The following is a 14,706-nucleotide window of genomic DNA, read 5'->3' on the forward strand; positions in this document are numbered from 1 at the left end:
GTAAAAGAAAATGATAAATATAAAGTTATATAAATTTACCTGATGGCATCTAGAAGACGGCCCTAATCCTGCTGTTGTCCCCCCAAAAAATTCATTCCAAAGCAGTTTAGTACTAAAAAGATTTATGCAGGAACAAACTGATTTTAATTTTAGTAACAAAAATAAATTACTAATACTTTAATTCTCATTATAATGTAAAATTACATTATTTACGTTTAATTAAAAATTACCGTTAAAAAATTTAAACAATATTATCAATTTTAAAATAAGACCTCAGTTATTTCCAAATATAATAGAAAAACGATATGCTACCTAATTGTGTCTCGTTAGAGTTATTTTTTTATTACCCATTTATTATTACTAAAAAAAACGTTATACTAAAGCCTTGTATAGAGTAAGAAAAAAAGTAAAAATGAATGTAAAAATTGCAAATTAAAAAATGAGTACTTAATGCGACATTCTGCAAATGTAGGGAACCTAAAGTTACTGCTTTGGAACCACGACGCGAACCGACTTTTGAAGTTCTCCAAGCCATACCGTATCACCTGTAAGAGAAAAAAAAATAATATTAGAATATTCCTAACAAATACATATGCTAGAAGAAACAAAAAACAAACTACAGACAACAAAAAAAAACAATGTAAAAATATGAAAACTCACCATCGCATCTTGCTTAAGTTCATTTTCAGTCCCACCATAATAATTATACGGCGAAAAAAACAGTGGCGTCTCACTGCTATGGGGCACATCGAATGCCCCCAACTCCATGAACCTCGGTCGATCCTGTAGAGTTGACAATAAACACGTTTTCCAGGTATTCGACGGTGCCTGGAACAATCCGAAATTTTTTGGGACTGATCATATGCAGCATGTAGACAGAATTTCTGACTTCTTCATTCTTGTTTTTTAAAATCGCGCTGCGAACCCGGGTTGTCCTAAAAAAATGAAAAAAAAATAAGTAATGAAAAAAAAAATAGTTTTATAAGTAACTACAAGTTAAATTAGAAAGTTATTTTAAATTAAATTAATTAAATTAGAATTTAAACTTATATCTACCATAACTTTTAAAAAAGTTGCTCTAATTACTATACAAGTTATTCTACTTTAAATTGAAGCTCATGTAACGAAAAAACTAAAATATACAACACTTATATGAAAAGAATTTTGATTGCTACATGGTGGCATAAAAAAGCTATTTGGTAGAGAGTACAGTAAAAGTTTACCATTTAAATGTAATATAAAAAAATTAGACTTACTTTTAACAGGTTTAAGTTAGGCCTGGTTATGCTCGCCTCCTCCCGACATTTTCTGCCTTCAAAATTCGACGCGGGGCAGACCAAGAGAAAAAACATAAAAATGTTTCCACGACCCGCCTGCGAGTGTGTGCTGGTTGCCTTCCTTATGCAGATTCGACCCATTGGTCGACGATTAAGCCTCACCAGTCAGTTCCCATCCCAATTAAGCCGCCTCGTCTGGGGCCACCCTCGTCACCCGTCGGACGGACATCCACCGGGACCCCCTACAGGCGGACCCCCCTCATCATCTTCAATGTGTCCGATATCCCGCCCTGCCTCTTCGAGGGTCACGGAATACGTGCACGAAGAAATCTCGGAGCTTGGGTGCCAGGTTGTATCCGGCCGAAGCCTCTAGCATTAGAACACCTAGCTCGTAAATCAGAGGGTGGTGACTCCCTTGGGTACCTCTGCATGCTACACAGGTCATCGATGCCCGAACATCGGGGTTAGGGGGTGACCCAAGAAGTCTCCTCTCTTGGGGAAGGCCGCGCCGCGCTCTGGAGTCATCTTAAGCCGGGGATCCACACCGACAAAAACACTGTTAACCAACCGCATCAGCTAATGAAATTCACTAATGTTGAATTAGGAAATTTTATTAACCAACACAGAGAGCTAGCAATGCTCGTGTGAGTGGGGAAGGAGTGTGTGGTGTTGTAGTATTAATATAACGCGCCTAAAAAACGAAAAAATATTGGAATACCTATAAAAATATTATCGAACATCTATAAAAATATTACGACAATATATAAATAGGTATATTTATTTTAAATATGAAAAAGGAGATGCTCCATTTATACCTCAGCAATATTTTATAAGATTTTTCCTTGATTATTATACCAAAAATGTCAAAAATATAAAGATGTTAGGTATATGACATAGAAAAAAGGGATATAAATTTGATGAATATGGTCAAAATCCAAAGATTTTTTTCCATGATGTAACACATAAAAAAATAAAAATACACAAGGAGTTTTTAGAGTTGTAACATATATTATTTAGAGCTAAAAGTTAAACCTACAGTGTTTCAAATAAATAAAAAATATTAAAGTTATATTTTTTTAACATTGAGACATCCTATATAATTACATTTTTAGTTTCTACTATGAAGACACAAAAACATTCTATCAAAATTTACCTCAAAATCATATCTTTGATCCTACTGACTGTTTTTGAAATATTTTAATTTTTATAAAAATTCAGTAACAATTGATTTATTTCTTCAATGCAAATTTACAACTAATACTGAATTAGCAAAAATCATTTGTCAACATTAACACTATTTTTTAACATGTAATATTACATAACGCGCTGTAAAAGAGAAATATATTTTAAAATAGAAAATGCTGAAACCTAATATATGTAGGATTCAGGATTCTTAAATAAAAAAAATACGTAATAAAATTCCTAATGAACTTATATACCTATTTAAAATGTAAATACAAAAAACCTATATACTCATTCAAAATATTATTAAAATGCGCCATATTATATTTTTAAAAATAAAGAAAACTCCAAGTATGTCCTATAAAAAGAAATTTAAATTAAAAATAGCAATTTAGAAAAAATCAAGACATCGAAATCCAACAGGCGGCCATTTTATTTAAACATTCCTTGACCGAAAGAATTAAACAAAAAATGAAAGATACATTACGTAATTTACCAAAACTGTAGTACTATTTTACCCTTATGTAACACGCAGTATAGAAAGTACCAAAAATACATAGTTTTACATACTTATTTATTAATCTACGTATATTATTTAAACAATATTCTTAAAAATTAATAACTTAATGGGGAACATTGAGAAGAAGGCAGCCATGATGGATATTGCGAAATCCCAAAATTTTAAACTAAAATATCCCAAAAAATACATAAAATTATGGGTACTCACTTTTTCAGGAGGCTAAGCAGGGCACTAGTAACAGATTACGCATAAATTGTGTACACTAAACGCACTTTTTCGTGAGAAAATTAAGAAATCCATGCAACCGACGAGAGGACGTACGGATCCTTCGATTGCAAACGATAAAAGGAGGACCGGCGTTGCCAGATTGAAGTCATTCGTAAATTTTAAGCTGCTCATAAAATTAATTTATTTATTACTAATAAAATTGTTTATAGGAAAATTCTTCTAAATTAAGCTTAATTTTCTTCTCAAAAGTTATTATTTACTCAATACGTTCCACTGATATCGTTTTTTTACGTAAGGTAAAATATTTATTGTCATAAATAATAAAAACAAATAAGTAATTATAAACATAAACACACAAAAATCATGAAATAAACATAAAATGAAGCTGTTTAAATACATTTTTAATGCTATAAATACATCGAAACCAAGAATAAAGACTATAATGTTAGTACGTAGTTACAAGAAGAAATAAAAGAAATTCCTACAAAACAACATTACTAGTACTTGTTTTATTAAAAATATATAGAAATGGCCCTTACTATAGTGCCAGTGATCAATTTAAACTAATATAATTTGACAAAAATCATACAGAAAAAAAGATTTTCGGCATTTTTTAACAATCCGACAACATCGAACGAGAATAAAATTCAAAATCTCCACGCGACCGAAACTGACCAATCACGATCGAGTATTTTTTGCTCTTGGATGCCACGATATTAACTTTTTTTAATAAACATGGATGATTTTTATTAAAATTTCAGTAGAATATGCTTCTTAAATTAATTAAATGATTTGTCTTTATTTGTATTTATTCCCTCCAGTATAAAATATCATACAAAACTTATTTTATATTGAAATTATCTGGTACCCACGTAATTAGATGAACTATAAAATCATGCATTTCCTTAATATTTTAATAAATTATTAAGAAACAAGTGTTTTTATTCAATAAATATCCCTTAGTTTAATAAGAAACTAATTCTATATAGTTAAATAGTAAGAAATATGAGATAAATTATATAAAAAATAACTTCATAAGTCTTTAACTTGACTCAACGTTGACAGCTCTTACCGGATGTATCTGTTCAACTTTTGGCGTCACAATTTTCAAATTTGAAATTTAATTAAGCTGAAAAATCCTTTATTTACAAGAAAAAATATATTAATAAGTACAAATTAGGATAAAAAGCATTTATTACTAAGGACAACTATATATTACAGTACTTTTGTCTCCTGAAACTGATAAAATTTTCGATTTATCCGGACTGAATTTTACACCCCAAACCTGCAATGTTTTTTAGATAAAATATTATTATTAAAAAACAAATCTTATTTAAAAATGGTTATATCCTTAAAAACTTTCTTCATCAGTATGGGAATTAAAAACAAATTTTATTTGTGAGTGTATCGTGCTTTCGATAGTTTATGCACAGTTTATTGCAGTTTATGCCTTGTTTATTGTCACAGAATAACTATTTATTGTTTTCCAGTCCCACTCACAGAATATACTAACGAAGAGAATTAAAAGCTCTATCTCTATGCAAAATTGCAGCTCTATCGGAGATACTTTAATTTGTCTGTAAAATGTCGCCAAAATTTTGATATTTTTGCAAAGATCTATTCTAAATCTTGTTTTTGTTAATATAAAACGAATTGAACGGTTATAAAATCATTATAAATCTAATAAACACTTTATTTCTGTAGAATATATATTTTCTTTTAGGCACAGCATTATTTATGCAGCAAAAATGATCATGACTGGGCGACGTTTTCCTTTGTGGGAAGTTTTTTAAGATTTTTCTGGTAGAAAAAGTGATTTTTCAGTGCACTATATTTGAGCTTATTCTGTCCCTTAAGGCCTGTTTAATCTACTGTAAACTGTAAGTACCCATTGTTTTGACGTAATTGACTGTTCAGGTAAAAAAGCATTTTCAACATCGTTTAGAATAAATCAGTGTGTTAATAATATCACACAAGAGAATGGTGTCTTTCTGTATCCTTTCCCAGAAGAGGAGACCTGGATCATCCTCTAACTATGATGTTCGGCCCTCAATGACCTGCTAAGCAAGTACAGGTACCGGAGAAATTTACTACCCTCCATGTCTAAAAGCTGGCCGAGGCTGAAGGTTTATCTTTGACCATAGGTTAAATTAGCTGGGGGCAAGAAGGTAAAACATCAAAAATCACATCAGGAGACGAAGATTTATAAGAGGAGGTTTTTATAAAGATTTAGCTCTATCTTCAACTACTGCAGTAGAAGAAATTCAAAGTAAGTTTTATTTTTATTAATATATGTCTGGAGATTGTCTTGGAGAGAGGAGAAACTTTTTTGCTTCTAAAAAAAACATTTTGCTTTTTCTAAAATGGTTAGTTAATCCCATTTACAGTTTTCCTAATTTTCGTACTGTTAGAGAAACTTAAAAAATTATGAGAATATCTGTGGTAGCAGTATCTCGTTTTCATTCTTTGATAGATGGTTTTTATTAATTTAATGATTAAAAATAATTTTGTTTTATATATATATAAAGGATTCTACAGCTCTGGCTGCCTTCCTTCCATCAACCGGGTCCTCCATTCGTCTCGATCATCCCATGTTCCCTCTCGTAGTCCTCTCCGATGCATAGACTCGTCCACTTCATCTCGCCATGGTCTTCTTGGCCGCCCTCGCTTTCTTCTTCCAATCGGGCTCCACTCTGTCACTCTGTTAATCCATCTATTTTCCGCCCTTCTAACATGACCGTACCATACCAATCTTTTCGTTTCTATGTACTTTAAGACGTCGGTCTTTCTCCCCATTCTTCTTCTTATTTCCTCATTCGTGACTCGGTCTCTTCTGGTTAGTCCACAGCATCTTCTCCAATACATCATTTCGGTGGCCAGAATTTTTCTTTGGTTGTTTTTGTTTATGACCCATACTTCTGCTGCATATGTCATGATACTCTGAATAATTGTTTCATATATCAATGTTTTAGTCTTTTTCCTGATATTTCTATCCCAGATAACGGAGTGCAGTTGTTGTATACAGGATCTTGTCTGTCCAAGTCTGACATTTATATCTTCTTCCGTAGTTGCGTTTTTCGATAGTGTAAATCCCAGGTATTTAAAGTTATTGGTTCCCTTTATTTCCAGGTGGTCTTCTATTTGTAAATCAGCTGTATCTTCCTCTGTTGTCATGTACATGGTTTTCTTCAGGTTTATTTCTAGTCCTACTTTTTCATACTCTTCATTTAGCTTCCTGAGCATATAACTTAGATCTTCCTCATCCTGGGCCATCACCACCTGGTCATCTGCAAAGCAGAGCGTGTAAAGATGTTCATTTCTTAGAGGGATTCCCATACCTTCACATTTGCGTTTCCAGGTTGTCAGTGCATGTTCCAGAAATATTTTAAATAATGTTGGCGATGTTGGACATCCCTGGAGCAGCCCCTTCGATGTTGTTAAGCTGTTTACTATCTTGTTCCCTACTTTTATGTGTATTTTGTTGTTCCTATATAAAGTCTTCATTGCATTTGTGAGTGTTATCGGTATGTCCAGTCTTTCCATCGCTTTCCATAGTTCTTTCCTGGGTACAGTGTCATAGGCCTTCTTTAAATCGATGAATGCTAAGTGTACTGGTTTGTTCTTTGCTTTTTTTTTCTCCAATAATTGTTGGATCGTGTAAATATGATCTATGCATGATCTCCCTGCTGTAAAACCTGCTTGTTCTTCTCCGATTTTTCCTTGTATGTTCTGTTCTAATTTGTCTCTCAGTACTCTACCATATAGCCTCCCCATGGTTGCTATGACACTGATCCCTCGATAGTTATCGCACTGTCTTCTATCTCCTTTTTTGAAAATCGATGTTAGCTGTGCTTCCTTCCATTCGTCTGGTATGTTATGTCCATTTATTGCTTTCCCAAACATTCCATGTATGATTCTGAATAATTTTTCTGTGCCGCATTTTATGAGCTCTGGTGCGATGTCCCCTGGTCCTCCTGCTTTTTTGTTTTTTATTGTTTTAATTGCCTTTCGTATATCTTCTATTGTTATAGGTATATGTTGTGCTCTAGGTTGTCCCTCTTCTTCTTGTCTTTCCTCTATAAACTTTTGTCTTGTTTCCGTGAGTAAATCTTTGTAGTGATCTTTCCACTTCTCAGGTTCAATGTATGATATGTATGATCTTTCTTTCCTATCGGATCTCAATTCCTTAATCACTCTCCATGCTTCTGATCTTCTAGCTCCACCGATATATTGGTCCAAGTTCTGGCAGGTTTTTTCCCAATTTTCGTTTTTCTCTCTGTTTACCATCCCTTTAACGTCTCTGTTTTTTTCTCTATATTTTTTGTAGTCATCTTCATTCCTGGTACTCAGCCATTTATTGTACAGTTGTTTTTTACATTTAATTTCGTTAATCGTCGTTTCACTAAGATTGTATTCGAAAGGTCGTTGTTTTCCTTCTACTTCTCCGAGGGCTTCCATCCCTGCCTGTAGCATACTTTCTTTGATGTGCTGGTATGTGTCTTCCATGTTATCATCGTATCTAAATTCTATGAGTTTCTGGTCAAGTCTTGTTTGGTATAGATGTCGTGTGGATTCATCCTGTAATAATTGTATTTTTAGTGGTTTTCTTTTTTGTATTTCTATCGGTGTTCCTTCAATGTTGTTCGTTTTTCTATTCATCCAAGGGAATTCCATTTTAGCTAGTAATAATCTGTGGTCGCTTCCGCATTCTGCCCCTCGCTGTACTCGGACGTCCCTTATTTTAATTGTAGATCTTCTTCGTATGATAATGTAATCTATTATAGATTTGAGTTCTCTCGTTTCTTGTGTCCAGGTGTATCTGTGGATATCCTTATGTCTGAAGAACCCATTTGTTACTTTGAGGTCGTTTAGTTCGCATATTTCTATGACTCTTTCACCGTTATCGTTGGTTATTTCTTCTCCAAATCTTCCTATTACGCTATCATTTTCTTTTCTGCCTACTCTCCCATTCAAGTCGCCTGCTATAATGAGTTCTTTTTTCCGTATGTTAGCAATTTCGTTCTGTATCGTGTCCAAAAACTTTTCTTTCTCTGTAACGGGGCTGTCATCGTTTGGTCCGTATGCGCCTATTATAATTACGTCCCTACCGTATATCGCTATCTCCACTCTTATCACCCTTTCGTTTACTGGTTCCCACGTCTTGATGTTCTTTCTAAATTTTTTCTTCACTAATATTCCGACTCCCGCTTTAGCTCTTTGTTCTTTTTTCACTCCGCTCCATATATGCAGTGCGCCTCCGATCTCTTCTGTACCGTTTCCTTTTTCTTTGTCTCGGTTACAACCAATATATCCACGTTCATGTTCTTGAATTCCTCCAACACTTCTTCTCGCTTGGTTCTCCATCCTTGGATATTCCATGTGGCGAGTCTTAATTTCCTTTCCTTGATCTTCCTCCCTTTCCTCTTTCTGTCCCGGTTGCTGTTTACAGCTTGTACTTGAAAATCTTCAGCAGAACTGCCCCCCCGTATCCGTTGGGGCTCCCTCTAAATGAGGTGTGGATTGCCACCCGGGGATTTTTCTTATAATTTTTCATTCTGCATCTATTTTTCCCAAGCACTTAAGATTTTAAGTGTGGTAGGGTGCTTACGCCTGCCGCCACAACCCCCTTTGGAGGACCTAGTAATCAGCCGCTCACTCTGAGACAGACGCTGTTTGCGGCCGTTCACTCTGAATCAGACGCTGCATACCTGTTGGTCCGCGGGAGGTATTTCATTTTCCTCCTACCACCCATATCTGGGAGGCTTTCCCCGATCCGCCACCTGGGGACGCGCTCTCTAGGAGTTTCAGGTTCTCCCGAGAGATTATTAATTTCTCCCGAGAGATTATTTTGTTTTAACAAAAAAATATTTTGCTAGATATAATTTGCTAAACTTTAATAGTAAAATGTTTATTTTGTTTTGAGTGTTTTAAATATGTTTCACATATTGACACCACCTTGGACCATTTTAAAATAAATTTAGTTTACTATATATTTACATTTTTATAGAGCAGTATACTATTGTATATAGTAAAGTCATAGTAAAGTTGATGTTTTTAACTGGCTTTGCCTGTTGTGATACTGATTAAATCATAAATAAAACATATGTTCTTCATTTTTGGCAAATTTATTAGTTCAAGATACCTAATATACATTAGATTACAAGATTTTTTTAATATACAAGAGTAGCCATCTAATTTATCAATATATACAATTATAAAAAACTTACTAATTAACTTACTAAATTAATCCAGCAAGAATTAAAAATATGCAATTACTTAAAACCAGGGCCAAGGTTAAGAATCATCCAGTTCCTAGAGTGGTCACTTCCTTGGGAACGCTAAGCAGGTCCCCAGCATATATTTAGTCGATACAGGTCTGCTTTTGGCCGCTATTAAGTCCCATTGTTGCTAAAATTTACTTTCTTCCCTACAAATCAATAATATAAACAGTAATATATATGGTAACAAATATTTTCATTTAGGTCAAAATAACTATTAACTAATGTTTTAAATACCTTCTGCTGATGAAATAATATTCTTGGCATTTGGTGTTTGGTTGAATAGAAGACTCCTTAATTTTTTTTGTACCTTTTTGTATTGATTTGATTAGATGTGTAGAAGCATCGACCTAAGATGTGAAGTACAACAAAATTTACTTTTGAAATAAAAAACAATAATAGACACCCCTTTATTCCATACCTGATAGGCTTATTTATTATAGTTTCTAAAAAAACTATGAATATGGTCTCAATTCTTGAATATAACAGTGTGTTCGTAAACGGTCAATATCACCATGTTTCAAATCACTAATTCCACTTTCAGTGCCTTGCGCTGTGTACATTTTTATTCTGGGTGAGTTTAAAACACTTGAGAGACAAATTTATTAGGAAAATATAACGAATTCAAAGTATTTTTCACTTTTCTTTGAACACATTCCATTTAAAATCGAACTCTCAAAATAATGCCATTGGCCGTTATTTTTAATAATCATAAAAATACCCATTAAACTTGATTTTATAACTAATTTTCATACAGAAAGTTATATGATATTGTTGCGAAATAATTTTCTTTAAATTCTTTGATATTTTCATAAGTATTTTTAAGAAAAACAGATACTAAATTTAAAATTTATAACTAATTGGCAACCAGTAATACACCTTTGGTATACGTCATTGCCTTAATATCTCACCGGTCGCTTCCGACATAAAATAAGTACTTATATAAAAAACAAAAGAATTTTATTTGGGATTCGCAGACGCGGCGTGCGATGTAGACTCTAATCCTAACTTTCTGGCGCTTGAGGAATGCGACGTTATGGGAACTGGCCAGCCCATAATTTAGCCCTCTTGAGTTGTTGTTAGAGAATTGTCTGCAGGCGTACGATGTCTGTCAAGGTAGTCTTGATGCCGAGGCGCCGGTCAAGTTCTACCACGAAATTCCGCATTCCTAGGTACCTTCGTTTACGGGGGGGATTGTTAAGATTCGTCTAGTCGGAGAGACGACGCTTGCAATTCACCCTGTAAATGCTTGGAGTTATAAACTTGGGAATGTTTTTTGTTACTTTTTACAATCATTTTTCCAATTATTTATAGGTAGTTCCAGCATGTTTCCAGTTTACCCCATTACGAAGTAGAACATTTTGATCAAGCAATTTAATCGTAATAACACAGTGGGGTCGAAAAAACGGCGTCAAGATAACAGTTGGATAATTTCTTGCCAGCAAAATAATATGGTTTTTGTTCTCGAACGGCATATCTAAGGTAACGTTGCTCCAATTTTTCTATAATAAGGTAACTTTAAATATTTCTCCTCTTATTTTTGAACGTTACAGGAAGTTCGTTGGAAAATCAATCACCGCAACCGGCTTATCTTCACCTAACCTTAAATCAGAAGTGGTTCGAAAATATATAAATGAAATACAAGAGAAATACAAATAACAAGAAACGTTTAATAACTATATTGATAATTCAGAATTGAAAATACGTAAGCTGCATAGAAATATGTGACGTTCAGCAGCGATAATGAATGTAGTAATTGAAAGTAATCATAAACAAGCCAACAAACATGTTCTATGAAGCTAAAAAAGGTAAACATAGCACCAGTTAAGTTTTAAAAGTAAAAGGCATATAGTGTATTATTATGGTGTATTATAGGTATTTATTTCTGTTTATTATAAGGTTCCCATGATATTAAAAATAAATCATACAAATCATGGACATTACCGTTTCAAAAATTGTAAGCTACATTTTAACAGAAAAAAAAATTACATTAAACATTGAATATATTTAACGACAGTCGCCCTCATAGCTTGTTTTATTTAGTAGTTGGTATATTACAAATGAGTGACTACTTTACAGAAAGTTCATTGTTTTATAGATGCTCTCCTGTATGATCTATGATGATCTCGCCCTATAACCAGAGATAAATAAGGTATTTACTTATGAAGTAGGGAACAGGATAAACTAATAGCTTATTGATAAAACAAAACAGATGTAATGGAATGTATTTAAAACATGAAGTTATTATTTGTGTATGTGTAATTTTGCTAGCAATTCCCGTGGAATTCAAGCTTGGAATGGCAACAGCAGCTTATCAAATTGAGGGTGGATACAACTGTGATGGTAAGTACCTTTAAAATAATCAAAATCAAGTATACCTTACATACATTAAAAAGTTCCTTTATTCTATATACTGAAATGGCGATTTTCTCAAAATAAAGAAGATTATTAAGGTGTACAAAAATATTTTTAGGCAAAGGGGAAAGCATATAAATTTATTCTTATACACATATACAATCAATGCAGGCAAAAAATTTGTTATATCTTAGTCTAGAAACAAGAAATGTTAATAAATGACATTAGACCATATTAGCATTAAGTAAAGTAAATTGTCTTGCACTAGGACTAGCTTCATCATTATTTTTAATATGGCCTCAAATCTAGTCCAATCTTTGCAGGAAATATTATTATATTTATATCTGTAGAATAAATATTTTCTTTTAGCCACAGCATTATTTATGCAGCAAAAAATGATCATGACTGGGCGACGTTTTCCTTTGTGGGAAGTTCTTTTACGATTTTTCTGATTTCTACCAGAAGGTAGAAAAGTGATTTTTCTGCGCACTAAAAATTTGAGCTTATTCTGTCCCTTAAGGCCTGTTTAATCTACTGGAAACTGTAAGTACCCATTGTTTTGACGTAATTGATTATTCAGGTAAAAAAGCATTTTCTAAGTCTTTTACATCTTTTAGAATAAATCAGTGTGTCAATAATATCACACAAGAGAATGGTGTCTTTCTGTATCCTTTCCCAGAAGAGGAGACCTGGATCATCCTCTAATTTTGATGTTCGGCCATCAATGACCTGCATAGCAAGTACAGGTACCCGAGACAGTTACTACCCTCCATGTCTAAAAGCTGGCGGAGGCTGAGGGTTTATCTTTGACCATAGGTTAAATTAGCTGGGGGCAAGAAGGTAAAACATCAAAAATCACATCAGGAGACGAAGATTTATAAGAGGAGGTTTTTATAAAGATTTAGCTCTATCTTCAACTACTGCAGTACAAGAAATTCAAAGTAAGTTTTATTTTTATTAATATATGTCTGGAGATTGTCTTGGAGAGAGGAGAAACTTTTTTTGCTTCTAAAACAAACATTTTGCTTCTTCTAAAATGGTTAATCCCATTTATAGTTTTCCTAATTTCCGTACTGTTAGAGAAACTTAAAAAATTATGAGAATATCTGTGGTAGCAGTATCTCGTTTTCATTCTTTGATAGATGGTTTTCATAAATTTAATGATTAAAAATATTTTGCTAGATATAATTTGCTAAACTTTAATAGTAAAATGTTTATTTTGTTTTGGGTGTTTTAAATATATCTCGTTTTGTTTTAGACATATTAATACCACACAAGAGAACGGTGTCTTTCTGCATCCTTCCACAAAAGAGGGGACCTGAATCATCCTCTGACTCTGATATTTGGCCATTGGGGACCTGCATTCCATATATGGCTACCCAAGTAAGTTACTTAGTATAGTGCTCCATATTTAGATATGTATATTTGGTATTTTTTAGACCATGCAGGCAAACTAGTATTTTCTACGTCTTTGTCGGTGTTAGTAAAGGGGGCACCTAATGCTCAATAATTATCTACAGTAATACTTTCAGATAAAATAAAATAGTTTTACACACACGTTTCATACAATACACACTGTGACTGTTTCTCTCTACAATTTCCTGTCTCCGATGTACCGTTTGTGTCCGGGAAGGGTTCATATTTTCATAGATGTCGATTTTCGAAAGAAATCAGTACATTTATTTTAGTTCTGGCTTAGTACTAGTATTCTTATGTTACACAATTGCACAAGAATATAAGTACAGACTACCTAAACATTTTTTTTAATCATATTTCTTGGAGGCCGTTCAGAAAATTTTTCTGCTGGGATGTTTAGTAAATATTGTTTGTATGATGGAAACAATATTATACAATTATTTCTGTTTATAGGTTTATGGTACTGGTTCCGTAACAACTGCAGCTGTTATTGGTACTCCTACTTACTTGATCCTCCTGTATATTCCCCATTGAAGATATAGAGCAGAACGCGGACTTGCGATAGGAACACTTCGTTTTGATCACACTGATCTCATTTTTTTAATTCTACGATTTTTTTAAGTAAAATTTAGATAAAATAATTAAATTCTGTTATTTGTACATACATTCTTAGTACAAACGCAAATGTTTTTACATAATTTAAGTTAAAATTCAAATATTTATATTCTTAAAACTAGTATCTCTTCAAGAATATATTTTAGTTAATTCTAGTTGTAAAAAATTACAGAATTTAAAATTATCTAAATTTTATTTATTGATTATTTGCAGTGTTAACACAACCGGTTCAATTTCATATTTTTATTCTTTGTTTCAGATTGCTCCACAGCCCACTCGAGCAGCGAACCAACCATAGGCCTATTCCGATCTCCGAAGAATATTCGATTGATATGTTCATACTACTGCACGTTGTATTTGTAAAACTTAAATATATACCCACTACGATTATACTTATTGTCATGAATAAATTTATTATATGTACAAATGTATTTTATTTTCCAACCTAGGTATATCAAAAAATATTAAGCTTAAATAATTAAAAGAATTTGCAAAGCCTGTCTATTTTTAAGTCTGGTCTATTTTTACACAGAAAAATAGTCAGCCGCTGAGCAAAATACTCAGCGGTCGGTAAGCCGCTGTGTTCCCTGAACGCGCACATTATTATTAATTTAATGATTAAAAATAATTTTGTTATAACAATAAAAATATTTTGCCAGGTATAATTTAAAGTGTTTATTTTGTTTTGGCATTTTTTTTATATTCTATGTTTTTGATGGGGTTTTATTTTTTCTTTTAAAGCGAATTTGATTTTAAGTATTCTTAGTTGCATACCTACGGCCAATCTCTGGCAACGGCGCATATCGAGTGTAATGATGACTGATGACAGGTGACA

The 14,706-nt window shown here is 33.0% G+C and overlaps 1 protein-coding gene and 2 long non-coding RNA genes across 3 annotated transcripts; all 3 read right to left on the reverse strand.

Moving 5' to 3' along the window:
• Window positions 1-287: 287 nt before the first annotated feature.
• LOC115890042 lies at window positions 288-1,562 on the reverse strand. Its single transcript, XR_004051556.1, has 3 exons — window positions 1,257-1,562; window positions 661-935; window positions 288-545 (listed from the first exon to the last, which is right to left on the reverse strand). It is a non-coding gene; the product is annotated as an uncharacterized LOC115890042 (long non-coding RNA).
• A 4,177-nt stretch (window positions 1,563-5,739) lies between these two features.
• LOC115890180 lies at window positions 5,740-8,571 on the reverse strand. The gene has a single exon (XM_030910342.1). It carries the CDS (start codon window positions 8,569-8,571, stop codon window positions 5,740-5,742), a length of 2,832 nt encoding a protein of 943 aa, XP_030766202.1.
• Window positions 8,572-9,346: 775 nt separating this feature from the next.
• Window positions 9,347-10,967, reverse strand: LOC115890041. The gene is made up of 3 exons (XR_004051555.1): window positions 9,907-10,967; window positions 9,723-9,835; window positions 9,347-9,634 (listed from the first exon to the last, which is right to left on the reverse strand). It is a non-coding gene; the product is annotated as an uncharacterized LOC115890041 (long non-coding RNA).
• Window positions 10,968-14,706: the final 3,739 nt, after the last annotated feature.

This window comes from Sitophilus oryzae, unplaced genomic scaffold, assembly GCF_002938485.1.
Source record: "Sitophilus oryzae breed Bouriz unplaced genomic scaffold, Soryzae_2.0 scaffold_85_pilon_pilon, whole genome shotgun sequence".
Classification (NCBI taxonomy): domain Eukaryota; kingdom Metazoa; phylum Arthropoda; class Insecta; order Coleoptera; family Curculionidae; genus Sitophilus; species Sitophilus oryzae.